The following is a 27,112-nucleotide window of genomic DNA, read 5'->3' as shown; positions in this document are numbered from 1 at the left end:
ACATGGTAAGCCAGTAACCCCCAAGGCATATTACCCCAGCCTGGCTGACGCAGCACACGGTCTGACTCATCTGGGTTAACAGGGTATGTGCAAGTTTGTGAGGGCATACTGGTGCGCACCAGGTTTTTCTTCACAAGCAGAAAAGATAGCAATGTCATGTTTGACCTGCTTGAGAATGAACATAGGGAAAGCGATCCCTACCGAACCGTCCCACATTCCACCGACTGATGGACCTTTCCAGGTGATACAAATTGATTTCATCCAATTACCACCCTGCAGGAACCTTAAGTATGTATTAGTGTGCACAGACGTATTTTCTAACTGGGTTGAGGCCTACCCAGCGGCCACTAATACTGCTGCGTTTACTGCCAAGAAAATAGTTCAGGAATTTTGTATGCAGGTACGGTATCCCTAAAATCATCGAGAGTGATAGGGGTACCCATTTCACAGGTGATGTTTTTCAAAATATGTGTAAGCTGATGGGTATTAATAGTCGACTTCACACCCCCTACCGACCGCAAAGCCAGTGCCAAGGTAGAGAGGATGAACGGGACTATTAAAAATAAGCTAAGTAAAATCATGACTGAGACTGGAATAGGATGGCCAGAAGCGTTACCTTTGGTCCTACATAGCATAAGGACCACTCCTAGACCTCCTCTGAATCTGTCCCCATTTGAAATATTGTTCGGTAGACAACCTCATTTGATTATAAGTCCACAGGAAGATCTAAAGGGTAACAACGAGGTAACTGTGAAGTATCATATATCAATGAGTAAGTAGTTAAAGCAACAGCAGCAGAAACTGAAATTGTTGTCTAATGATATTCCTGAAACGAACTGTCATGATGTTGAACCAGGAGAATATGTAATGATCAGAAATTTCTTGCGTTCAGGTTGTTTGACTGATCGGTGGGAAGGTCCGTACCAGGTGCTACTGACAAGTACTACATCTTTGAAAGTGGCCGAGAGAGATACCTGGGTCCATTCCACTCACTGCAATAAGGTCAATCAACCGGTGGAGAAACAAGTCGGAGACAAAGCTGATAGCGTGGACCTGTCGCTCGCGAGCTTGTTCCGGGAGGATTAAAAAGGTCGTAGTAAGATACCTGATCTGAGAGAAATTTGCAGGTCTTGTTGTGACAATGGACGGGCTTGCTGTGTTCATTTTCATTTTCTCTTTTAGAATGTTCACCATCCTGGTCAGTCCGGGGATATCCAGTGTCTGTGATGGGGGACCGATTGAGGAAACGGGAGCTGATGGCAGTGCTGATGGACTGGAATCAGGAGGAGTGCAATGCCAATCAGGGGAGTGTCTGACCAATCTTAGTACTGTTATTGTTAAGAGAGCTGTCATTCCGGATACTCGAGGAAGGTGTGGAGGTTTATCGTCTGAAGATTCCTGTATTTGTGAGCTTTGTGGGTCCCTAGTTGATGAAAACTGTATCCAATGGTGCCAACCTAAATATAATCCGTACTGGGGTAGGTATCCTCTAGAGCAGTGTTGGCTAACCTTGACACTCTAGCTGTTGTGAAACTATATATCCCAGCATGCCCTGCCACAGTTTTAGCATGCCCTAATAGCAAAACTGTAGCAGTGCATGCTGGGTTATGTAGTTCCATAACAGCTGGAGTGTCAAGGTTAGCCAACACTGCTCTAGAGGATTATCATAGCATGGTAGGCAAAGTGTTAAATCAAACTGATTGCTGGGTGTGTTCACATGTGCCACAGGGACAGCATAACGTAGGGTTGGTGCCATTCCGCTGAATATCACGGAAATTTTAGAATTGCAAAAAGGGAAAACATTGGATAGAAAATTCCTCTCATCCAAACCACCTCATTTCAAACTCCATCAATTCCAAGTAGATAGATCACTTTTGTGTCTAAACATAACCAACCCCAATAAACCCGGGAGTTGGGAAGTGACGGGGAATAATCAGACGGTGACTTTCTCACAAAGAGCTGATAATGAGCCCATAAACCATGATCTGCTGCTCTCCATTAAGTCTGGTGGGAAACATTTTAGGTATCGGTATACATTGAGTTCCACCAAAGAAATCATTGGTAAGGTGCCAAATGGTTATTGTGCTAAAATAATACAGCCAGAAACTTGCATGTACCAGATGGGAGAACCAGAAATAGGATTGTTTGCAAGGGAAATGTGCTTAATGATAATGATGCATACCATTCCTTATGTTCTCCCTGATAATAGATATTTCATCTGTGGAAGAAAAGCGTATAAATGGCTCTCCCCGAGTCCCGAAGGTTTGTGTTACCTGGGAAGAGTAGTCCCAGAAGTTATGACCCTCACACATGTTGAAATGCTGGGTATACATAAAAACACACCGTCACCATATCTTCACACACAATATGAACACAGGGGCAAAAGAAATATGGTACCTGGTGATATACATAAAGCCACTCAGTTAATCAGTGAGACAACTGGCTTTCAAGTTCTGGTCGCATTGGACCCCACCAGGATCGCTCGGGGTACATTAAATTTTAGATATATCCAGGAACTTGTCAAATTGATAGATATCACCGAGATGTACGATGACACATTCAGGTATACAGGGAAAGAATTGCAAGCGTACAAGAAAGAACTGGTGCAACACAGGATGGTGTTGAATTATTTAACTGCTGTTACTGGAGGGTATTGCGTAACATTGGCCACCCAATTTGGAGTAAAATGTTGCACCTATGTCACCAATGATACCAGCGACCCGAAGGAGGTGATAGACTGGAAGATGGATGAAATTCTGCAGCTAAAGTGGGAATTTTGCAAAAACCATAACACTTCAGTGGCTGAAATAGGGGAGAAGATATAAGGATGGGTTTCATGGCTGAACCCAGTGAAATGGTTCTCAGGTCTAGGGGAATGGGTCCAGGAAGTGATCGCCAGCATAGGCAAATTCTTAATCCTTATACTGACTGTCATCATAATAATTGGCATATGCGTCCGGTGTGTTCCTATTGTGTTGAAGTGTGAAAAATGTAAAAACAGAGTGAAACGAAAGAATGAAACTATGATGGTGGTCAGTAATGACAATATGTATACCGAGGTAAATATAGAACTGCATTACAACCCTGAACTAGGAAATACAATCGTTTGATGTATTATATTTAGACATGCATAGAATGTATTATTGAAATGTTATTTATAGAACACCTCAGATAATGTAAAGTTTCAACTCCCCTTCAAGACTGCTATTATAAGACTGGTGCATTCCCACACCTTTCACATAATCTTCCAAGATTCGCGGTGTGCGTATAATAGTAGTTTTATATTCTCTCCCAGAGACACATTATTGATGGATTAAGAACCACCTTGTGCCATCCCATAATAACAGCCTAAATTAAATTCTAATAGCAGATTGTGATAGCATGTTGTTTGCTATCAAAGGGTGGACTGTTGAAGCTGAATAATTGGCTGAGACAAGTTCAGTTTAAAATTTAATCGCGACGACGCCATCTTGCGACTGGCTGCAAGACGCCATCTTGAAAATGAGATCGCAAGACGCCATTTTGCGAATGGCCGCCTAAGCGCCATTTTAGGTAAAATCACATTTTAGTACATGTGGCGATGATACTATTAGCACCATGGATTGCATTTTTCACCATTTCTCATGCACACATTAATACGCACAATTGCGCTGTTAACTAGTCGCATATTAGCGAATGCATAGGACTTTGTATGAAACTGCTGTTTTATTAGCTTTATGCGCACGCATCTGCCCCAGGTTAACTAGCGTCCTTATATCAAACCCTCAATACCCACACATTACATATTCACACATAAGGTTCAATAAGCTTTAAAGTGTATGATTTAAGTTGGTTCAGTTAGTTTAAATGCTGAGAAATAAAGGTATTTGATAACTAAGGTATTATACATGCTAAACAAGTCGTGTTTGGTCTTGTACTGATACGTACTCTTTTTACAGTATTCCGGTGTTATCGGTGGGGAGGTCGCATCATGCAAACTCAAGTTATGGATCGCAGAGCCTACAAGCAACAAAATGTATATTTCATGAACAACTGTTAGAATGTTGCAGGGGGCATGAAGAGGAAGATCCCCGGCTGTTAGAGGCAGGGAGAGTCTATTTGAACCAGCCTGTTAAATGTGCTGTAACAGATGCTTCTCCCCTGGGAACCAATGACATCAGCAACAAACTTAAATATGTGTGCACGAACGCTGGTTCTCAGTCTTCGTGCTGAACGCTGTATGACTAGAGGTCTCTTGCTGTAGCCTATCTCCGGGTCCGGAAGCGCCTGCGTATTTATACTGTACTTGGGTCTGTATAATTTTCCTTTTGCGCCTAAATTGTGTCTAGATCAATTGCGCGTAACTGTCTGAACGTTTACCTGAATAACACTTCTGCTTTGGAACCACAGATTCCACGTCTAAGTCTTTATTTATGGTATGACTGCGTACGCAAATTAGCGTCATCCTTAGAAGGTATAGGCAGGATATTAGAAGGTACAGGCAGGACATTAGAAGGTATAGGAAGGTGTGTATAGAGGTTCTGATCCAGTATCGTTAATATATATATATATATATATATATATATGTACACTGTATATAATATGTATTGGTCTTGTTCAAAGTACCAATAAATCTAAAAGATTAATTTTATTGACCGTTTACATTTTTATTCCTGTGAGTGGGTTGGTAGGGCCCCAGTGGACTGCTTTGCTCAGAGCCTGCAGTGCTGTTAATACGGTCCTGACTATATATTATGGACGGTACTTGAGCAGTCAGTGGGGAGTGGAATAGATATTTCTATAAATATACCTAAATACAGAGAGCCACGTGATTTGAGTAAACAGAGTTGTGATATTCAACTGAAGGCAAATCTGTAGACAGTACAACTAAACTAGATCATTTTGTCAGGTACAGTTTAGGTGTAATGTCTTTTAAATGGCTGAGCAGTCATCCATTATCTTTGTATATTGTCTATTTTAAATTGTTTAAATAGGAACACTGCTAACAAACATGCATGCTCCCCTTAGTATGCCCCACAATCACTCCAAAGCCTGTCCTACTTCAATATATGTCTGGCTAAATAGCACCTTCTCTATTGCTTTGCATTGTTACTGTTTAGATCTGAGAAGAATCATTCCCTGTAGTGGGCATCAGGACTCCCAACAACATTACTGATCTTCCTGTTTATGATCTTCCTTGTTGCTTTGCTGTACCCTTACAAACAAAATTTTAATTTGGAGTTTGTTGATTCGGTCTTATCCATTCTGTTGTGTGAAATGTTCAGATGTTTGATAATTATTAAAAGTGAAATATTTGAAGAAGGGTTTCCACACATTCAGTAGTATTTTGTATTATTATGAATGTTACTTGAAATATCTTAACAGTCCATTTTGTTGTGACTTGCAGATAACCGGACTTACCATTTCTTGGCAGAGGATGATCAGGACTGTATTGCGTGAGTGAATTATATGTAGTAATTATTAGTAGTATTGTCAGTCTAAAACCTATCTTGTGTTGACCAAAGTCTTTCATTGCCCACAACCTTCTGCGCTACCTTTTTGTAGGATTGCTTGACTAAAACTGCACATACATGTACTTTACTAAAATGTCACAACTGGTATTATGTGGTTAATTACACAAGCTGTCAGTGTACTGGCATTTCGGGCAAGCCTTAACCTATTACATGCAATGTCTGTTGAGGACCCCAAAGATGGATTTGAATGTAGTTTGCCAAAGGCAAAAACATCCTATACATTTGCCTGATCAGTCTGTCGCCACATAAGCAAATACTCATTAAACCGTTCTTGACTGAAGAAGGAGCCCAAGTGTTAATAGTATCTAAAGGCTGGGGCCACATACACTTGAATACCTTATCCTATAATATGTATGTTTCCTAATGTTCTAGCTGGATCTCTGTACTAACTAACAGCAAGCAGGAAGCTCTCAACATGGCATTCCATGAAGTGCGCCCCAGTGAGGAGAACAGCATAGAAGATCTCACTAAAGCCATTATTGAAGACATGAAACGCATGCCTGGGAACAGTGTATGTTGTGACTGTGGAGCACCAGGTGAGACATTTATCCAGGTTATGGCCAGTTAGTTGGCACTGGTTCTATAGCTAAATGAGAATTTTACACAATCTGAACAATAATCTGCCATCTTCATCTTTGGGTAAACTGCACTTCTATCTATACCAGAAGGATTATTCACAACATTATGTGCTGTCAGGAGAGGAGTGCGTACTTTATATTCTGTTCCATTTAATGTAACACTCTTATTTCATCTAAAACTCTTACATCCATATATACCTAGTTGACAAAAAATAAACTTTGCAAATTTACACAGTAAATAAGTGCATCCTACAGTACACAGTAAATAAGTGCATCCTACAGTACGCAGTAAATAAGTGCATCCTACAGTACACAATAAATAAGTGCATCCTACAGTACATAGTAAATAAGTGCATCCTACAGTACACAGGAAATAAGTGCATCCTACAGTACACAGTAAATAAGTGCATCCTACAGTACACAGTAAATAAGTGCATCCTACAGTACACAGTAAATAAGTGCATCTTACAGTACACAATAAATAAGTGCATCCTACAGTACATAGTAAATAAGTGCATCCTACAGTACACAGTAAATAAGTGCATCTTACAGTACACAATAAATAAGTGCATCCTACAGTACACAGTAAATAAGTGCATCCTACAGTACACAATAAATAAGTGCATCCTACAGTACACAAGAAATAAGTGCATCCTACAGTACACAGGAAATAAGTGCATCCTACAGTACACAGTAAATAAGTGCATCCTACAGTACACAATAAATAAGTGCATCCTACAGTACACAAGAAATAAGTGCATCCTACAGTACACAGGAAATAAGTGCATCCTACAGTACACAGTAAATAAGTGCATTTTACAGTACACAGTAAATTAGTGCATCCTACAGTACACAGTAAATTAGTGCATCCTACAGTACGCAGTAAATTAGTGCATCCTACAGTACGCAGTAAATTAGTGCATTCTACAGTACACAGTAAATAAGTGCATCCTACAGTACAAAAGAAATAAGTGCATCCTACAGTACACAGGAAATAAGTGCATTTTACAGTACACAGTAAATTAGTGCATCCTACAGTACACAGTAAATTAGTGCATCCTACAGTACGCAGTAAATAAGTGCATCCTACAGTACGCAGTAAATTAGTGCATTCTACAGTACACAGTAAATAAGTGCATCCTACAGTACGCAGTAAATTAGTGCATCCTACAGTACACAGTAAATTAGTGCATCCTACAGTACGCAGTAAATAAGTGCATCCTACAGTACGCAGTAAATTAGTGCATCCTACAGTACGCAGTAAATTAGTGCATCCTACAGTACACAGTAAATTAGTGCATCCTACAGTACACAGTAAATAAGTGCATCCTACAGTACGCAGTAAATAAGTGCATCCTACAGTACGCAGTAAATAAGTGCATCCTACAGTACGCAGTAAATAAGTGCATCCTACAGTACGCAGTAAATAAGTGCATCCTACAGTACGCAGTAAATAAGTGCATCCTACAGTACACAGTAAATTAGTGCATAACCTATCTACATTTTGTCCCTATACACTAGCTTATACATTTCCTGAATATCTCTTCTCAGTGAGGCTTATTCTTACTATTGAACACAAACCGACCATGGGAAAATATTCTGTCATTAACCTTTTTACCTAGAGGTAAAGTAACTTCTGGCTCGCCCCATACAGTACCATATATTCAATATTCCAGCAAGTAATGAGCAAAGCACTTTTCTTGTGCGTCTTGCTTGTGACTTCACATTTTCCCAAATAAGACTAATTGGTCCATGTAACCAGGTTGAAATGCATTGAAGTCTACTTTCTTGGACCAGTTTCAGGGGCCTATCCAAAAAAATACCTAAAAATATTAAGTATCCCCCCAATGTACCATGTTGGGATCGCAGCAAATATCTCAGATATTTGCCACGGTCCCTCTGTTTCCGACTGCAATGCAGTCAGATATACCAAGCTATTCCAGAGCTAAGACCTGATAGCTAATGCTATCTGAAGATGGCATTAGCCTATAGAAGCCTATTGGGCTACTAAAACAGTGTCCCCACACTGACGCATGCAACAGCCGCACATGCGCAGTAAGCCCACAGATGCAGAACCAGGAATCGGTGTCATAGTATAAGTTATCACTGTGCTTCCAACTCTTCACCGGGACAGGCTTTCAAAATGCAAATTTACACATCATTTTTTTTATTACATCCGCAATGAAAATGCATATTGTAATAAATATGCCCCTTAAAGTTTTGTTATTCAATTAGTTGATTCCCTGTGCATTAAGCATGTCTGAACTGACACATTATGCATTAAAGCACCAACGTGACAGCTGCAAAAGTAATCCGTAACTGTTCCCTTTTACAAGCACCTGCTAGTCATTTTTCCCTGCATGTAATGTGCCTTGAGGCCTAGTGCATCTCTAATTGCACTGTAAATAAGGAATTACTAGGAAACCTGTTGTTCTGCTTGGGTTGCTGTGATGTAATTAAAGCGTCTTAATGACATGCTAGTACCAACAGTGAATATGTGATTCTCTATTTGCCTTCCAATTGGTTTTGTTTGTTTGGTCATGTTTTCTTTATTTGCTATGGAATCTAATCTTGATATATTTATTTCCTCCAGATCCAACGTGGTTGTCTATTAATCTGGGTATCCTGACCTGTATTGAATGCTCTGGGGTTCATAGAGACCTTGGCGTCCATCACTCTCGTATTCAATCACTCTCCCTGGACAAACTTGGTACTTCCGAGCTCTTGGTAAGAAGAGGAAAACTCTGATATGGTCATATAACAGGGTAACTCCATCTTCTTGCACTGCTCAGGCATATAAGTTTATTTTGTTGCCCTGAGCCCTGTGGTTTTAGTGGCAAACGCAGGATTTTGAAAGGGGGGTTTAAATATGACTGGTGTATGTATTTGCAAGGGGGGGGGATAATATATTTATTAAGTGATGCCAGATGGCATAGGTCTAGCCAATTCCCTAAATACGGGCTGCATCCACAATCCGTCCGAGAGATACATACACTATGCGGCAGTCATTTGGCATCACTTAATAAATATTTCCTCCCCCCATCCCTGTAGATACATCCACCATGCAGCAGTTATCTGGCATCACTTAATAAATATTATCAAACCCTGCCGCAAAGACATGCAGCAGTCATCTGGCATCACTTAATAGATATTATTCCCCCCCCCCCCACCGCAAATACATGCAGCAGTCATCTGGAAACATTTTAATAAACGTTATCCTCCTCCACAGCCGCCCGACCTCCGTTTCCCACCCCTTCCGGGCATATACATTGATACAGCACTGGTGGTCATCTGGCAAACATAATTCCCCCCGGCGGCTGCATCCCCGCCACCTACTTTGTGCTGCTCCGTGCGGGACTTGTGGCCGCAGTGGCAGTGCAGTAGTACTGTGTCTCGGGCAGGTTGGCGGCAGGCACTCTGTCACATTGCCGGTAACAGAGTGCTCCTATGGGAACTGACTGGGAGGGGCTTGCGCGCTGCACCTCCCCCTACAGCCAGCCCAGGCAGTGTCAGACTCTGTACAAAAAAAATGTACAATATTGATTAGCTGCTTGCCGGGCGCGGCGGCGATGGAGGAACAGGCAGGTTTCTAGGTACTCGGAAATTCCCCCCGCCGTGCGTGCGTGGGTGGGTTTAGACACAATTATAAACAGTTCACTGACTGAGCTTATTTCTTTTCTTACCAAAGGACAAATAAATTAAAGACATCTGCCTGCAAGAAGGTGGAGTTCTACTCTAAGCATTACAGTACAGTTCACAAGACACTTTGCAAATGAAAATCTGTGTTGAATTAAGTGTTTTCATCACATTTCCAGTTATTGGAAAAGGGAGACTGTTCCCCATGCTCTGCTGTACAGTAATACAGAACAGTAAGATGTGGCACTGACCAATCACTGTAATATACAGTATGTCTATGGTTAATATTGTACAAGATAAATTAGATTTATGGCAGGTGGACCAATAGTGGTTAGACTCTTTATACTGAGTGGAGTTTACACTTCTGGAAAAGCCCAAACTCTTGCTGAATGCTGACTCGCTTATCTATTCTAACTCTCCACATGTATAATAAGTAAAGCTACAGTAATCATGTAACAGGTTTCCATGTCTCCTGTCCTCCCATGCATGTTTCCTTTAAATAGTGCACTTTGTCCAGGAGGACCTGAGCCTTTGGAGGGGCCAACACACACCTACTAGAAGCTGATCAGAAGGAAAAATAAAGTTTTGTCACTTTTTGTTGTGGAAGAGCTACTTTTCTGTTTTCTGTTGTTTCTTGGGTAGTGGCTAGTACTTATCACTATCCTCTATCTCACACTATCCTAATATTTTCTCTTGCTACTCTAGACATCAACTGCAGTACTGCCTGTACCTATCATAATATTTATGTATCAATGCTATTAAGTCACCCATACTGTATTTTTTTTTATTCTCATCCTACTTAATCTTAATTAATAAAGATACAGACAACTGTATAAATTAGAAAAAAGAGGCATTGAATAATTTTGGTGGCAAAAAGCAGTACCACCTCAGCCACAGCCCATAATATAAAGATTTTAATTACTAAATGGGGGTGGAGTCTTCACCCCCTGCGCAAACAGCTTGGGTAGTACCATCTCCCCTTAACCAGCACAGTGCTGGTGCCTCCCTAAGATGAAGACCTGGTCCTCCCCTAAGGTAGTGACATACTCTCCTCTCTCAAAGGAGAAATGCTAGCCATGATCAGCTGCGCTAAATTGAGCCGAGGAGCACTGCTTTCCCGCCAAAAAAGGGGTCAACAGACCATGGACCGCCACCATCCACCTAGGACCAGTAACCCTCCTCAAGACAAGACAGTCTGTGACAAATAGCTCCATAACTTCCCCATTCAGGTGAAACTCCATCTGGCAAAAAGATTTCAATATTCAATGATTCCTCATACCGCAAACGGGGGTGTCTAATAACACGCCCACTTAAACCAACCCTCACCCTATCCAAAGTTGTACCACCTTGTGTGCCGTGCCAAAACCTATGTGGGATGATCTCTGACCAAACTAACCTGACCTTTGGCCAATGCTCCACAATGATTTGTAAATCCCGAGGTCATTACCTCTTAAATGCACTACCAGATAATTTAGGGCAACCCATTTCCTCCAAATCCCAGAGAAGATCCAAAAGACCACTCCATCTAAACCCCCTCACACCAATCCAACGTATATCAAAAGGAACCGACCTAGCGAAATGGTGCCTACTAGCCCAGTAAACATACAAATGACCTACAGTCCACACCCGACCAAACTCCCCCCACAAAACCTCTATGGAAATATTTTATACGGACATTAGTAACTTTCAAAACTTAACCATCAAGCAAATGGATGGGGAAAACTGAGTTGTTTGGACGACACAGGTGGAGGTGAACGACGCAAAACCTCAATGACTTCCGAGCGCAAAAGTGAAAAGAACTCCAATCCATCCCCCTAGTGGCAGGTAGCTTAAGGCCTTGGGCTTCCCAAAGAACAGACTCGCAGGAAATGCGCGCTAATTATGTAACTTATCCCCTCGTATATAACTCTATTAAGCAGATGACTTCCACTGTTTTAGTTGTTTATTTGCCTCAGTGGTGGAAGAACCCTCTGCTTCGTTCAGTGCCGGCCACACTCCCTCATCCCTGAACATGTTCAACCTGACAATATAGTCAGCTTGGACGGTAGGTTCGGGCTATGAACGAAAACTACCAACTACAAACGGGAGCGCGCATTGGTAGTTATCGTTCATCGTTTTGGGGCTGAAAATGAACGATTTTTTGAACGATAACGATATCGTTCCGTCGTTCAAAAAATTGCTGCGTGTGTACACAGAATTACCCTCATCTTTAGATGATAGTCTGCCAGTTGCTCCATGCTGACGAATAGGTCCCGACATAATCGGGACAGGGCAAACCATAAACCCTAGCTGAAGGTGCCAGTGACTTATACCTATTCCATTAAAACCGACATAAAGCATACGCAATCTCGTTTTCAACTTCAGGAATGTGTCTGGCCGTAAAATCAATATTCCTATGCAGGCAGATCTAAGCAGTCTTAGTGCTTAGTTATTGATAGCCTGGGCTACTCCCAGATTATCACACCAATACAGTTCTACATTCACTAAGCCGAATAGCCCAGAGCTCGACCACTACTACAATTGGAAACTGTTTCAAGCCTCCGCACACCATTCACCATCAAAAAAGGCACCGAAACCTAATGCTCATGATGCGTATGTATACAACTGAAGTATGGAGTTGGCTACCAACTGCGGAAGTCAAATGCGAACCCAGTTGATAACCTGTAAGAAATTCAACCACACCCATATATACTCTTTTTCATTTCTACTGAAAGACAAATCATATGGTGGGCCTTTCTTAACCTGAAACAGAAAATCTTCCCCATTGGAATGACACAACAAGAAAAGTTAAGCAAAGCTAACAATGACTGCATCTGTTTCAAGGAAATCTTTTCAAACCTACCAATAACTCCTTTAACCTTTCACACAAATTGCGCTGTCAGCCTACCCTACCAACAAAAAGTAATTTAAATAATGGGCAATCCCTTACTGCTTCGAGCCCACCTGAATACACCACTGCAAAAAGGAGCTAAAACGTTCATAAAAGGAGCATGTAATAGAACAGCCCTGTCACAAACGTGGAATTTGGGAGCTGTGTTCCCGGACTGGGCCTTGGATCTGTATTATTTGGCGCAGACGCTCGCTGGAGGAGGCTTGGCTTAATGAAGTTTCTCCGCATGAGAGGGTGCAGCGAACTGACAGGAGTTTGAGGAATGCGGCAGTAACGAGATAGCTAGGAAGCTACGTGGAGCGGCTGGATAGCCTAGGGTAGACGTTGGTAGCTGAGTGGCTACGTGGAGCGGCTGGATAGCCGTGGGTAGACGTTGGTAGCTGAGTGGCTACGTGGAGCGGCTGGATAGCCGTGGGTAGACGTTGGTAGCTGAGAGGCTACGTGGAGCGGCTGGATAGCCGTGGGTAGACGTTGGCAGCTGAGTGGCTACGTGGAGCGGCTGGATAGCCGTGGGTAGACGTTGGTAGCTGAGTGGCTACGTGGAGCGGCTGGATAGCCGTGTGTAGACGTTGGTAGCTGAGAGGCTACGTGGAGCGGCTGGATAGCCGTGTGTAGACGTTGGTAGCTGAGTGGCTACGTGGAGCGGCTGGATAGCCTAGGGTAGACGTTGGTAGCTGAGTGGCTACGTGGAGCGGCTGGATAGCCGTGGGTAGACGTTGGTAGCTGAGTGGCTACGTGGAGCGGCTGGATAGCCGTGGGTAGACGTTGGTAGCTGAGAGGCTACGTGGAGCGGCTGGATAGCCGTGGGTAGACGTTGGCAGCTGAGTGGCTACGTGGAGCGGCTGGATAGCCGTGGGTAGACGTTGGTAGCTGAGTGGCTACGTGGAGCGGCTGGATAGCCGTGTGTAGACGTTGGTAGCTGAGAGGCTACGTGGAGCGGCTGGATAGCCGTGTGTAGACGTTGGTAGCTGAGTGGCTACGTGGAGCGGCTGGATAGCCGTGGGTAGACGTTGGTAGCTGAGTGGCTACGTGGAGCGGCTGGATAGCCGTGGGTAGACGTTGGTAGCTGAGTGGCTACGTGGAGCGGCTGGATAGCCGTGTGTAGACGTTGGTAGCTGAGAGGCTACGTGAAGCGGCTGGATAGCCATGGGTAGACGTTGGTAGCTGAGTGGCTACGTGGAGCGGCTGGATAGCCGTGTGTAGACATTGGTAGCTGAGAGGCTACGTGGAGCGGCTGGATAGCCGTGGGTAGACGTTGGTAGCTGAGTGGCTACGTGGAGCGGCTGGATAGCCGTGTGTAGACGTTGGTAGCTGAGAGGCTACGTGGAGCGGCTGGATAGCCATGGGTAGACGTTGGTAGCTGAGCGGCTACGTGGAGCGGCTGGATAGCCGTGGGTAGACGTTGGTAGCTGAGCGGCTACGTGGAGCGGCTGGATAGCCGTGGGTAGACGTTGGTAGCTGAGCGGCTACGTGGAGCGGCTGGAGCGCAGTGGGAAGGCTACTTAGCTAAACTAAGAAACTAGTTGCACTGGCAACTTGTGTGAGCATTGGGGATCCTTTTATAGTGGACACTGGGAGCTGACAGGCTGAGAGAGAAGGAGAAGGCTCCTCATTGGTGGAAGTGGGGTCACATGGGCAATCCAAGATGGCCGCGCCCATGGACCGGAGGACAGCGCTTCCTGGAGGTAGTCAGCGGGGACCAGCGGTGAGTAGGAGCCGGCGTGGGAGCAGCACAGCAGCGGGACCTTCCAGAGGACAACAGCGTACAGCGCGGAAGCCGGAAGACAGCGCGGGTCAGCGCCCGCACAGGTAAGCGACGGGGTCTGATTCTGGGGTCTCCAGGCCGGCGTGTGACAAGCCCATAGGTAAACATCTGTCTGCATAGTATGCAGGGGTGTAACTAGGTATTTAAGGCCCAATAGCAAAAGTATGTAATGACCCCTTTGTAAAGTTACATGTGTTGAAAAATGTATAATAAAACGCATGTAATTTTCACAAGAAAGATGCCCCCCCCCCTCTGATCCGGACCCCAAAGCACCTATGGTAGTTACGCTAAAGCATCATTTACCAAACCACCTTCCTGGTAAGACAGGTGTTGTATTAACCTGAATTTCCCCAGCCCTTCTTTGGAACTACGCCGGTGAAATACCAATATCAACTAAAGGAGGTGAGGTAAAGGAGACATACACATGTCCCAATTTGTCTCCCGCTTCTATTTTATTTCTAACTACCTCTGGGAAATCTCTAGCTGATTTTAAATTTCTCTTAGCTAAAACTAAGACCGAGCGAACCACCAGCAACCTAAAACCCTCTTTAAAACCCTGCAACAAAAAGGGTTGCACCGCCTCCCTAAAAGGATAGCGCCTTAACCAATGTTCCAAAACGTTGAATTTAGCTGATGACCGGGCTTTACTTTGAACTAGCATGTTGCTCTCCCCTTCTCGCTCCCTGACCGCTGGGATGACTGCAGTCTTTTACCAGGTGAGCTCCCCTGGACAGCATACAGACGTGTTGCTAGCGGCAGCTAGTCCCTCTGTTACACTGTGCATTAACGCATAGCATATTCCCTTTCCTGCGTTATTAAACCCTGGACGGGCCAGAAAGGGCTGCTTACGCCCGGCAGTAGATTCTGCAGTAAGCCGAGTCTGTTGCCTAACTTCTAACCATACTTTGACATCTTTGTAACAAAAATGGGCATTGCCCGTCCTGTTTTTTCTTAAAAGTTCATTATATGCCAAACATTATGCTTAGCAGTAAAATACATACTGTGCACTAAATGTAAATACTTCAAAACGCTTACAAACTCACCTGGCTATGTCTCAACATAAAAGGCCGCGAATATATACATGAAAGCTAATTCTAATAACTATGTCTACCTTCTTCGGCTGCCAGTCCCCCAGATTTAGCTAAATCCAAAGCTTTTTTTAGTGTCGTGTGATTCGAACATGTCCACATACAGACCTTTTTTAACTCTCTCTCTAACCCTAAACCTAACCCCCTCAAAATAGCAGTGTTAGAGCAATGGACCGCATCCCCTGTTGCATCCGGAGCTAAGCTGCCCGCCACACTATCTGTTCTTTTAGGACTCTTGCCCTTCCCTGTCAATTGCTGTACAAAATACTTCATTAGCTTACGCTGCTGAGCTAGATGAATCTGAGAAATCGTCGGAATGCGTCTGCGGGGCGCTGTTGGGGGCTGTAAAAATCTTTGCACCTGATCCTGACATTGAAGGAACCACAGACAATCCGCTGAGGCTGAAGCCTGTCCCTCGTTGCGTGGTGCGCCCACCACACTTAGACACGTTGATACCTGGCCCTCTACGATGATGCAGGGATCTGCTTTTGCCAGTCTTATGTACTTGTGTATTGGACTGGGAATGAGTCCCTACTCCGCAGCACGATGAAGAAACATCTCTGCTGTCAGTGCAGGCAGTGTACTCACCCTGTTACTGTAGCATTGCAGGGTGAAAGTACATAGGCCCGTATTCAATTAGCCAGGAAAAGTTGGAATCCGCAGAAAAGTATCGTGGGTGACGTCATTTCGCCGTATTCAACTGCAAAAACTTTTCGCGTACCCGGAAAGTCAATGCAATGTAATAAGCGGAAAAGATTCGCCTATGAAAGCAGGCGGAAAAAAAGTGTAGAATTGGGGTTTAGGGGTGCAAACGTCAGAAAACCACTCAGCACCCTTGGGACAGCCCCCCAAAGGATAACTACGTCAAAAAAGAAACTAAAAACAAAGTGAGGGACAGCCCAAAAAATTACTTTGAAAATGGGGGTGAAAAAATTATAAGTTGGGGTACAAACATAAAAAGTAGTGAAATAAACTTTTGGGGGTCTGCAAGTAGGGGTGAGGTGGTTTTTTGATTGCAGGTGCTTGCGACAGGTGGAAATTTTAACTTCACTTTAGAGACTGTAAAATATGCTTGCACCCATTTTGAAGTACCCCAAATTTGACAGGACTACTTATTTGGGAATCGGTATGAAATATCCCGACAGCGCTGGAAATCCTGATCGTTGCTAAGGTAAGTATAAACTAACCAAACCCCCTAACCCACCTTAGGGGTGCCTAACCCTAACCTCCCCCCCCAAGTCCCTAACCCTAATCCCCCCTCTAAGTGCCTAACCCTAACCTCCCCCTTCCCTGCTGCCTAAACCTAAGTCCCCCGGTGGGGGTGCCTAACCTTAAGTCCCCACCGGGGGTGCCTAACCCTCCCTACCCCTAGCCTAACCCTCCCGGGGGGGTGCCTCACCCTAAGTCCCCCCGGGTGCCCTAAACCTAACCCTCCCCCCCCCCGCACGGCTATCTGCTCGCGGCGCCCGGCATCCCTTTGATCGGGATGCCGGGCGTCGTTCTCCCGGCGTTTCGGAAATGACAGGCGTCTAGATATAGACGCCCGGTCATTTATCCCACGCCGGGATAAAGCAGTAGGGAAGCCAGCTGTCGGGATTCCGGCAGCCGGCTTCCCAATTGTATACCCTTATTTCCACCAAAAAATACTGCTTTATTCCATTCTCCACCAGTTGTGCAAAGACGCTAGTTAGAAGTTATTGAAACAAACTTAAGTACCCCAAACAGCTTTATTAGGCCTATTCGGGGACATCTACATTGATCCCCAATGTTAGTGCACCTTTTTGGGGGGTTCTGGCTGATTTCCCCATTTCTGACAGCACTTCGACCTATGCCGACATCGCGGCTTGCCGTTTTCGAGTCCTTTGGAATTGAATAGGGCAAATAGAGGGGGCGATCCCGATAAGTTTCCGCATCCAAAACACGCGATGTAGGCGAAAACTAGATTCTGCCGTCGGCGGCAAAATTATCGCGGCTAATTGAATACGGACCATAGTCGGCAAATGATGAGAGTTCTGTGAGGATAGAGAGAATTGGATACCTGTCAGCAAGAAGTGGGGAGAGGATATACTGCCTGGACTGAAGATCGTGGTGCATGAAGTCCCTGTGCGAACAGAGACTCCTCGCCCTAATTTAAATTTTTTTGCATTATTCGCATACGTTGCTATACTGCAAGATCCATTGGATATCTATTGAGACAACCTGTTTGACCTCTGGGCCTGATTCAGACCCGGTTGCAAGCGCTGAGCACTCGCAACCGGGTCGATGGTGGCCCAGAGCGCCTGCGCACGACGGAGCCGGCTCCGTCATGCGCATACGCGAGACCCAGATACCAACGGGCAATCCGACGCTCCGGGTCTCGCACCAAAGGGGGCGTGCTGTCGATGTTGAGTGACAGCACGCCCCCTTTGGTGGACGGGCCGGGGGTGGCTGGGGCTTGCGGCCACGAGACCCTACCACAAGGGTCTCATCGCAAGCTCGATGGTCGAGATGGTCTTGACCATCATCATGGCCGCTCGCTATAGCTGTGGGTGGTCACCAGGAGGCTGTTCTAAAAATAAATAAATAACCCGGCTCTGAATCAGGGCCTCTGTCCCTAGGGACATCTGTGATTTATAGGTGTATTTTTCATTCATTTATTATTTTTATCTTTGGACTTAGCACTTTATGAAGATATTCATTATTTGTTCACAGATTAATAACCTTTCTTCTTCATATTGGCATTGATGTTGTTTACTACTGGGACATCCTCACACCACAGCCACGCCTCCTCCCAGCATACAGCCGTTAAAATGAGTTCTTCTCGGAGACGGTGTACTAACAACCCTGATGTTTTTTGTTATATTTGTTGCAAAATAAAGAGAGAAAAAATATAACTGTATTCGTAAAACAAGCGTATCAGGCTTATTTTGGACGTCACCTAAACCAGTAAGATGAGATTTGGGTGCCTCACAAAGTTTGTAAAACCTGTGTAGAATAACTCCGCAATTGGAATAAAGGTGAAAGAAAAGGACTTAATTTCGGCATACCTATGATGTGGTGTGAGCCAAAAGATCACTTGAGTGACTGCTATTTTTGTGCTGTAAATGTGAAGGGTATGTATCGATTTAAGAAAACGCAAATGGGAATACCCAAGTATGAATTCTGCAAAACAACCGATACTGGTTAGAGCCAGTTCAACAAAAGAATTGGCTCTAACCAGTACTGCTGCCATAAAAACAGGGTGCTTCTATCCTCTCAAACTTATGCAAGCTTTTGAGTATTTTAATGACACAATCTTGAGGAATAGACCTCTTTGGGTTCTGGTTTATATTACAATGTAATGTCTTATCTGTGTCAGTTTGTCTTTACATTTTCGCCGCTTTAAAGACATGCCCAAACCATCAAGTGTCATCTTAGAATTATTTCTGTTCCCCCATTAATGCTGTATGTGTAGATTGTATATTATTAGTATAATACAATAAAAGCTAAGGGCCTGATTCAGACCCACTCGCGAGCGGCTGTCCGCTCGCAAGTGGGTCGATGTTGTGCACTGAGCATGCGCACGACGGAGGGAGCTCCGTCGTGTGCATGCGCCAGACGCGACGAGCGAAGGACTTTCCTTCGCTCGTTGTATCTGATCAAAGGGGGCGTGCTGTCGATGTTGATTGACAACACGCCCCCTTTGGTGGGCGTGCCGGGGGGCGTGCCTCCCTGACGGGGGCATTCCTAAGGGAACGCCTACCGTCAGAAGCCGGCCCACTGACATCACTAGTGATGTCAGTGGCAGTGATTTTGGCTCTGATAGAGCCAAAATCACTCCGGGCCTTGCGGTTGAAAACCTCAACCGCAGGCTCCGGCTCGCAGTTTCGATGGTCGCGATGGTCAAGACCATCGCGGCCATCAAACTGCACGCTCGTATAGGCTGTGGGTGGTGACCCACAGCTATACGAGCGTCCAGGAGGACGCTCCATAATTATGGAGGGCGGCCCTCATTCAGAGCGTGCGCTCTGCTCAGAGCGTACGGCTCTGAATGAGAGCCTAAGTTTTATATTGTGTAACCATATAATTCAACTTGAGTGCCCATGTCAATAAAACTTTTCTCTTTCTTTCTTTCTTTCTTTCTTTCTTTCTTTCTTTCTTTCTTTCTCTCTTTCTTTCTTTCTTTCTTTCTCTCTCTCTTTCTTTCTCTCTTTCTTTTTCATAACTGACTGTGGGCCTGATTCAGAGTTGGGAATAGAGAGAGAGAGAGATAAGAGAGATAGCACTTAACTGTATACCTGGACAAACCATGTTGCAATGCAAGGGGTGTAAATACATAATTTCTTTTTTGCACATAGGTAAATACTGGCTGCTTTTACATGTAGCCCACAAATAGTGCACAGCTTTATTATTACTCTACAATTTAGATGTCAGTTTGGACACCTCCCTCCCAAATCTAAATCTCTCTGCACATTTTAAATCTGCCCCACCTGCAGTCAGTGCAGCATGGTTTCACCAAGATGATCAGTTGAGAGAGAGATCTCTTTCTATTCCCAACTCTGAATCAGGCCCTTACTCTTTGGGAGCACCACCACTTCAGACGTAATTGCCTGACCTTAACTAGATTAGTGGTCCTTACTACTATTAGTGCAGAAATCTTCCCTCTCCCCTGTAGTATTTGCCAGGTCTGCTGTATTTGAGGTTTGTCATAGGTAAAGGCCCCCATACACGGTGCCATATGCACCTTGCGACGCGACAGGCGACATATTGGGCGGTCCCCACACACGAACGATCCCCTGCCGACCACCCTCCCCCACCCGTATATCGCTGCATGGGATCGTACATCGCATCCCCAGATCAAGTGAATATGCAGTAAGATCTGGAGGTGCAATGTACGACCCCACTGGAGCGCGCACTGGCCGATATCATGCCCATACACGGTAAGATATAGCAGCGATATTGTACCAATCCGTCGGATTGGCTGCTATATCGCACCATGTATCGGGTTCTTAACTCCTGCAGTTGATGCAGTTTGAACTTTTAGTATTGCAGCTATATTATATAAAGTTGTGGCTGTCTATTCACATTACTTGATATTTCATTTTTACTACATCAAGAAAGAAGATTACCATTTGATTTTCTACTTCAGGGTCCATAGGGTATCCACAGGATACCTTGGGGTATAGGTGTGACGTCAGTCGCAGGGCACCAAAGAGTTAAGCTTTCAGCCTCCCAGGATGCACTAGGTCCCCCTCCTATACCCCGCCCCCGGGCCAAGGCACCTCAGTTTAGTTTGGTGCCCGGCCGGAGTCGGGTGCACCTGTTGGAGTGGGGGCTAGAAAAGCCCCTGAAGCTTTTTCTTCATGCAGCTGTGGCTGCACATCTGGATGAACAGCATGGACAGTCAGTCCTGACGTCCATGCTGTCTTCCCTACACCCCGCTGGTACCAGAACGCCGGTACTGATCCGGGGATGCTGGTGGGCGTCTGGGGTCACAGCTAGCGGTGACCCCAGATGCTCCAGACCATGGCCGGATTCAAGGGGGACAGAGGTAAGCAGCGGGGTCCCGCGGTGGGTCCCCGCTGATCACATGGTCCTAAGTCCCCAGGCAGGGGGCTCCCTGGGGACTGGCTGCAGCGTGGAGCCAGGCGACCAACCTGCGCTTCCACTACCCCCTGGGACAGCGGACCGCAGCAGAGCGGTAGCGCTGCGGCGTCCCAGGGGTTAAATGCATGCCAGGGGAGCGCGCCTTCCCTGTCTCACAGCCGGCGCCTCCCCCGCTGCACACAGCCCTCTCTGCATGCTGCCGACTGGTCCTGTGGCAGCGCTCCTCCCCCAGGCCAGCCTCCTCTCTGCTCCTCGGCGGCCATCTTCTCCAGAACGCATGGTGAACGCTGCTGGAAGCGCTGGACGGAAGCATCGTGGTCTGGGTCCCCCCGCATACCTCTCCTCCGCTGTGGCTCAGGTCTGTGTATGCAGCGCTGTGTCCTACCAGGCCCTGTGTCTGTGTAGTTGAGTAATCAGCGCTGTTAGTGCAGGAATTGTTATTTCTCTGCATTGTATGTGACTGTGCTAGCGCTGCTGCCTGTAACTTTTCTTCTCTAAACTGTCAGCTTTATTACTGTCCCTGTTCTTCTGCTAAAGCCCTTGCGGTGCGGTGCTGCAGGGTGGTCTCTCGCCTATTTAATACTTAATTGGTGAGAGAGGTCACATACGTGGTGCCATCATGTCTGAAAGTGATTTTCCCCTCCGGCTACAGTGTACCACGTGTAAAGTACCGTTAGCGGAGGGGGAGGGTAGCGCGGAGGGCCTTTGCCGGCAGTGTTTGTCCATGGCGCGGCCTATTACGGTTACAGCACCGGTACAGGAGCCGCCCTGGGCTTGTTTCGCTCAGGCGTTAACAGCTTTAGTGGGCCAGTTAGCTCCGCAGCCCGCGTTTACTCCGAGGGGTTTGTCCCAGCAGTCTGTGGTGTCGTCACCCATGCAGGGGTTCCCACGACAATTGGTGGTACCCCACAGTCTCCCTATTTCCCCGCTCCCGAGTTCTCAGGAGCCAGCGTGGGTTAACTCCCTGACGAGTTCTGTACAGCACTTGTCGGATGTGTTGCAAGGGGAGTCTGTGATGCGGCCTCATAAAAGGCCGGTGGCGTCTCTGTCCGCTCCTTATGAGGATGACGAAGGGACGTCTGATGATGGGGAGATTCTGGATCCTTACGATCAGGAACCTCTCCATACTAAGGACGCTGATGCTAAGTCCAAAGTATATATTCCTGGACTTATTCGGGCGGTCCGCACAGCCTTGGTGATTGAGGACGAAGTTCCCCCAGCGGCTAAATCTAAGTATGCCTTTTTCAAAGATGTGAAGGGCGATGCCACAGTCTTTCCTCTTTCGGGTCAGTTGGTGGACCATTTAGAGGAGGCGTGGAAACAACCTGGCAAAAGATACCAGCCGCAGAGACGCCTGGCGGTGGCTTATCCGTTCGCGGATAATTATTTTGCTAAGTGGGAATCCCCTCCACAGGTGGATTCTCACGTGACCCGTCTTGTCCGTAGTGCCACATTGCCGATGCCATCCATGTCCTCCCTTAAGGATGCTACGGACCGCAAGGTAGAAATCTGCCTGAAGTCCGCTTATTCCCTTGCAGGGGGGGCAGCACGGCCGGCTATGGCCATTTGCTGGGTTGCCAGAGCGATGGAGCGCTGGGCGGATTCATTAGAGGCTTCTTTTGAATCCGACTGTCCGGCCGAACAGGCGGAGTTGATTGGCAATCTCCGTGATTCGGCCACCTACATCAACGAGGCGGCTCTAGACATTAGTACTCTGGTGTCTAGAATTTCTTCAGCAGCGGTAGCTGCTCGTCGCACCTTGTGGCTGCGATCCTGGAAGGCGGACGCAGATTCCAAGAAAGGTCTGGAAGCGTTGCCGTTTACCGGAGAAGTTCTCTTCGGTCCGGATCTGGATAAGATTGTGGCCACGCTGGCGGCAGCCAAATCTGCTTGTCTCCCGTCGGCCGCTGCTCCTTCTGGTTCGGGACCATCGTCCTTTCGGTCATCTAGGGCCCAGGGCAGGCCCAAACCACAGTCGTTTCCTCGACAGGCTGGCCCTAAGAAATCGGTCAAGCCCCGGAAGCAGGCATGGAGTACCAGACGTCCGGCCCCCAAGCCAGATGACAAGCCTGCGGCCTGACGGTCCGGGCCTCCCTTTGGGGGATCCCAGGGTGGGAGGCCGCCTGCTACAGTTCGCCCAGTGTTGGTCGACCACTACGACAGACACTTGGGTTCTGGAGGTGGTTTCCCACGGATACGCCCTCTCCTTCCGGCACAGACCCCCGGCTCGCTTCTTCACCACGGGTCTCCCATCAGACCGGAACAAGGCTACGGAGCTGCGGAAGGTATTGCACACTATGCTCCAGGCTGGAGTTATAGTGGCTGTTCCATTCTCCCAGAGGGGCCAAGGTTTCTATTCAAATCTATTTTTGGTACAGAAACCCAATGGGTCATATCGTCCGATTCTCAACCTCAAAGCACTCAACAAGTCTTTGCGGGTCCCGAAGTTTCGGATGGAGACCCTACGGTCCATCATTCTGGCGCTGGAACCTGGGGACTACTTGGTGTCATTGGACATACAGGACGCTTACCTGCATGTCCCTATTCTTTGGCGCCATCAACAGTTCCTCAGGTTTGCAATCCGCAGCGACCACTTCCAGTTTCGGGCGTTACCTTTTGGCCTGGCAACAGCACCACGTGTTTTCACCAAGGTGATGGCGGTCATGGTGGCTTCTCTGCGGCTGCAGGGAGTCCGCATGTTGCCGTATTTGGACGACCTGTTATTGGTGGCAGGATCTCCAGAGCTCCTGTTACGCCACTTGGACCTGACCATTGCACTGCTGCAACGGCACGGCTGGCTAATCAACTGGCAGAAGTCCACTCTAATCCCGTCTCGGAGGATTCTGCATCTTGGAGCCTTATTGGACTCGGGACAGCAAAGGATCTTCGTGACGGAGGACAAGATCTCTGCTTTACAGTCAAGGGTGCGCAGTTGCCTGCACAGCCGCCGGGTGTCCTTACACTCGGCGATGAGGTTACTGGGCTCCATGGTGTCGGTGTTCGACATGGTGGAATACGCCCAGTTTCACTCCAGACCTCTGCAGCACCTGATCCTGTCCAAGTGGAACGGGCTGACTCAGTCTTTGAAGTCCCAGACGATTGTGCTCACCCAGGAGGTTCGCCTGTCCCTTGCGTGGTGGTTACAGACGACCCACCTCAACAAGGGACGTCCGTTCTGGGTTCCAAATTGGGTCCTGTTGACAACGGACGCCAGTCTTCGGGGCTGGGGAGCAGTTTCGGGTCCACACTTGTTCCAGGGCAGGTGGACGCCGACAGAAGCGGAGCTTCCAATAAATATCTTGGAACTCCGTGCGGTCTTCAATGCTCTCCAGCAGGCACAGCGGTTTCTCCAGGGTCGCCCGGTGCAGGTCCAGTCGGACAATGCTACCACCGTGGCCTACATAAACAGGCAGAGGAACTCGCAGTCGGGCGGCTCTCGTAGAGGTCTCTCGGATCCTGGTTTGGGCGGAGCGCAATCTTCCGGCCATATCAGCGGTCTTCATCCCGGGAGTGCTAAATTGGGAGGCGGACTTTCTAAGTCGCCAGGACGTTCATCCGGGGGAATGGTCCCTGCACCCGGACGTTTTTCAACTGCTGGTGGACAGGTGGGGTCTTCCAGAGATCGACCTCATGGCGTCCCGGCACAACAACAAGTTGCCGGTGTACGGGTCTCGCACAAGAGACGAAGGGGCGTCTCTGGTGGATGCTCTGTCCATCCGGTGGACGTTCCGGTTCGCATACCTGTTCCCTCCGGTCTCCCTTCTTCCACGGGTAATCCGGAAATTCAAACATTAAGGAGGGACGCTCCTGTTGATAGCTCCCGCGTGGCCCAGACGGCACTGGTTCTCAGACCTTCAGGGTCTGTCCGTGGACAGTCCTCTGCGGTTGCCGCTACGACCGGACCTTCTGTCTCAGGGTCCTTGCCTTCACCCGGACCTGACTCGGCTGTCTTTGACGGCGTGGTTGTTGAGACGGCCATGCTGAGGTCCCGGGGGTTTTCCAGCTCTGTGGTGCGTACCATGTTACGAGCTCGGAAACCGTCTTCCGCGAGGATATACCATCGCGTGTGGCATACGTTCTTCCAGTGGTGTCGACCGAGAGGTTATGCACCGCGGGAGTTTCGTCTGTCTCGGATTCTCGCCTTCCTGCAAGCGGGACTAGATCATGGGCTTCGCCTTGCTTCTTTGAAAGTACAGGTTTCGGCCCTATCTGTCTGGTTTCACCGTAGGATTGCTACAATCCCGGATGTGCGCACCTTTATGCAAGGTGTTCTCCGCATTCAGCCGCCCTTTGTTCCACCTGTGGCGCCTTGGGATTTGGCTGTGGTCCTGAGGGCTCTCCAAGGACCGCCGTTTGAACCACTGGGCTCAGTGGATCTTAAATGGCTAACAGCTAAGACTGTTTTCCTTCTGGCCATTGCTTCGGCCAGACGTGTTTCTGAGTTAGGGGCTCTTTCTTGTAGACCCCCTTTCTTGGTTTTTTATGGGAACAGGGCAGTGCTCCGCACTCGGCCCGAGTTTCTTCCCAAAGTTGTTTCCCAGTTTCATGTTAACGAGGAAATAGTTGTTCCGGCCTTTAACTCACCGGGTCTTTCCGTGGGTGAGGCCTCTTTGGATGTTGTGCGGGCCTTAAGGACTTATGTTGACCGCACTTCTTCGTTTAGGAAGTCGGACGCTTTGTTTGTCCTCTATGGCTTCCGTAAAAAGGGTTGGCCTGCTTCAAAGCAAACTTTGGCAGCCTGGATCCGTATGGCTATTTCTGAAGCTTATCTTCATGAAGGCCTACCGGTCCCTCCTTCTCTGAAGGCTCATTCCACTAGGTCTGTGGGTCCTTCGTGGGCAGCTCGACGTGGTGCCTCGGCAGTTCAGATCTGCAAGGCTGCTACGTGGTCTTCTGTCCATACCTTCGTGAGGTATTACAGGTTTGACACCTTCGCCTCTCAGGATGCTTCCTTCGGGCGGCGGATTCTCCTTTCTGCACAGGAGCGTCCCCACCCTTAAAGGATACTGCTTTGGGACATCCCCAAGGTATCCTGTGGATACCCTATGGACCCTGAAGTAGAAAATATGAGATATGGTAAGAACTTACCCTTGTTATCTCTATTTCTACGAAGTCCATAGGGTTCCACAGGACTCCCGCCCTGTCGCACCTGTGCTGCAGATGGGCTTTGCTCTGGTCACCGGTTTTCCGTCTCCCTCTGGTGAGAATGTGATTCTTGTATGTGTCCAGATCTTTGTTCTCTCTCTTCCTTCTCCTCCTCCGGCCTATGGCTTGGTAACTAACTGAGGTGCCTTGGCCCAGGGGCGGGGTATAGGAGGGGGACCTAGTGCATCCTGGGAGGCTGAAAGCTTAACTCTTTGGTGCCCTGCGACTGACGTCACACCTATACCCCAAGGTATCCTGTGGAACCCTATGGACTTCGTAGAAATAGAGATAACAAGGGTAAGTTCTTACCATATCTCATATTTTTTTAAGGGGCAACAGATATTTGTGTTTTATTTAAATTGTGTTTGTGTTTGAATTTGTGTTTACAATTATATTGAAAATGGAACATTTGCATTTACTAATTCCTGTCCAGACAACACCCTCTCTTGTGTACTTCATAAAATAATAATCTTGTGTAGAAAAAAGGTAATATGACTTTAGCATTTTCTATTACTCTGTGAAACCCAATCCATTTGCCATCACAGGATGTATATATACATACTTGCTACACTTGGTGTAAATTATGTGTTTAACTCATCATATGCAAGGATATCCTGTATATACAATGTGTGTGTTTTTCCTATATATGTTTGGAGCATAATACCTTTTCCACTGGACAGGGCAGTAACAATAACTGCAGCAGCAATATAGCACATAGAGTATTGCCATGTAACTTCCCTTTTAACTTGTATACAGATAGGTTCACAATGCTACTGGTCTACCTGCAGCTCAAGCACTGATTTAGTCCTGGAATGCATGTTGTACCACAGGGTGTGGGTTGTCACCAATATTTATTGTCACCAATAAATAATACAGTACAAGTACAATAAATAGTCTGAGACACACCTTCCGCAGGAAAGCTGGCATACGGT

At 46.9% G+C, this 27,112-nt stretch overlaps 1 protein-coding gene across 2 annotated transcripts in view; it reads left to right on the top strand.

The window, feature by feature from the left end:
* Window positions 1-27,112, top strand: part of LOC148514970 (arf-GAP with SH3 domain, ANK repeat and PH domain-containing protein 1-like) — a 232,087-nt gene that overhangs the window by 168,628 nt on the left and 36,347 nt on the right. For both annotated transcript variants that reach the window (XM_088480677.1, XM_088480676.1), the window contains exons 13-15: window positions 5,387-5,435; window positions 5,886-6,049; window positions 8,685-8,818. In XM_088480677.1, coding sequence (XP_088336803.1) covers window positions 5,387-5,435; window positions 5,886-6,049; window positions 8,685-8,818 — 347 coding nt within the window. The remainder of the gene's footprint in view (window positions 1-5,386; window positions 5,436-5,885; window positions 6,050-8,684; window positions 8,819-27,112) is intronic.

The sequence above is a fragment of the Taudactylus pleione genome, unplaced genomic scaffold, assembly GCF_031769625.1.
Source record: "Taudactylus pleione unplaced genomic scaffold, aTauple2 ptg000256l, whole genome shotgun sequence".
Classification (NCBI taxonomy): Eukaryota; Metazoa; Chordata; class Amphibia; order Anura; family Myobatrachidae; genus Taudactylus; species Taudactylus pleione.
This window is presented reverse-complemented; position numbering and strand designations above follow the sequence as displayed.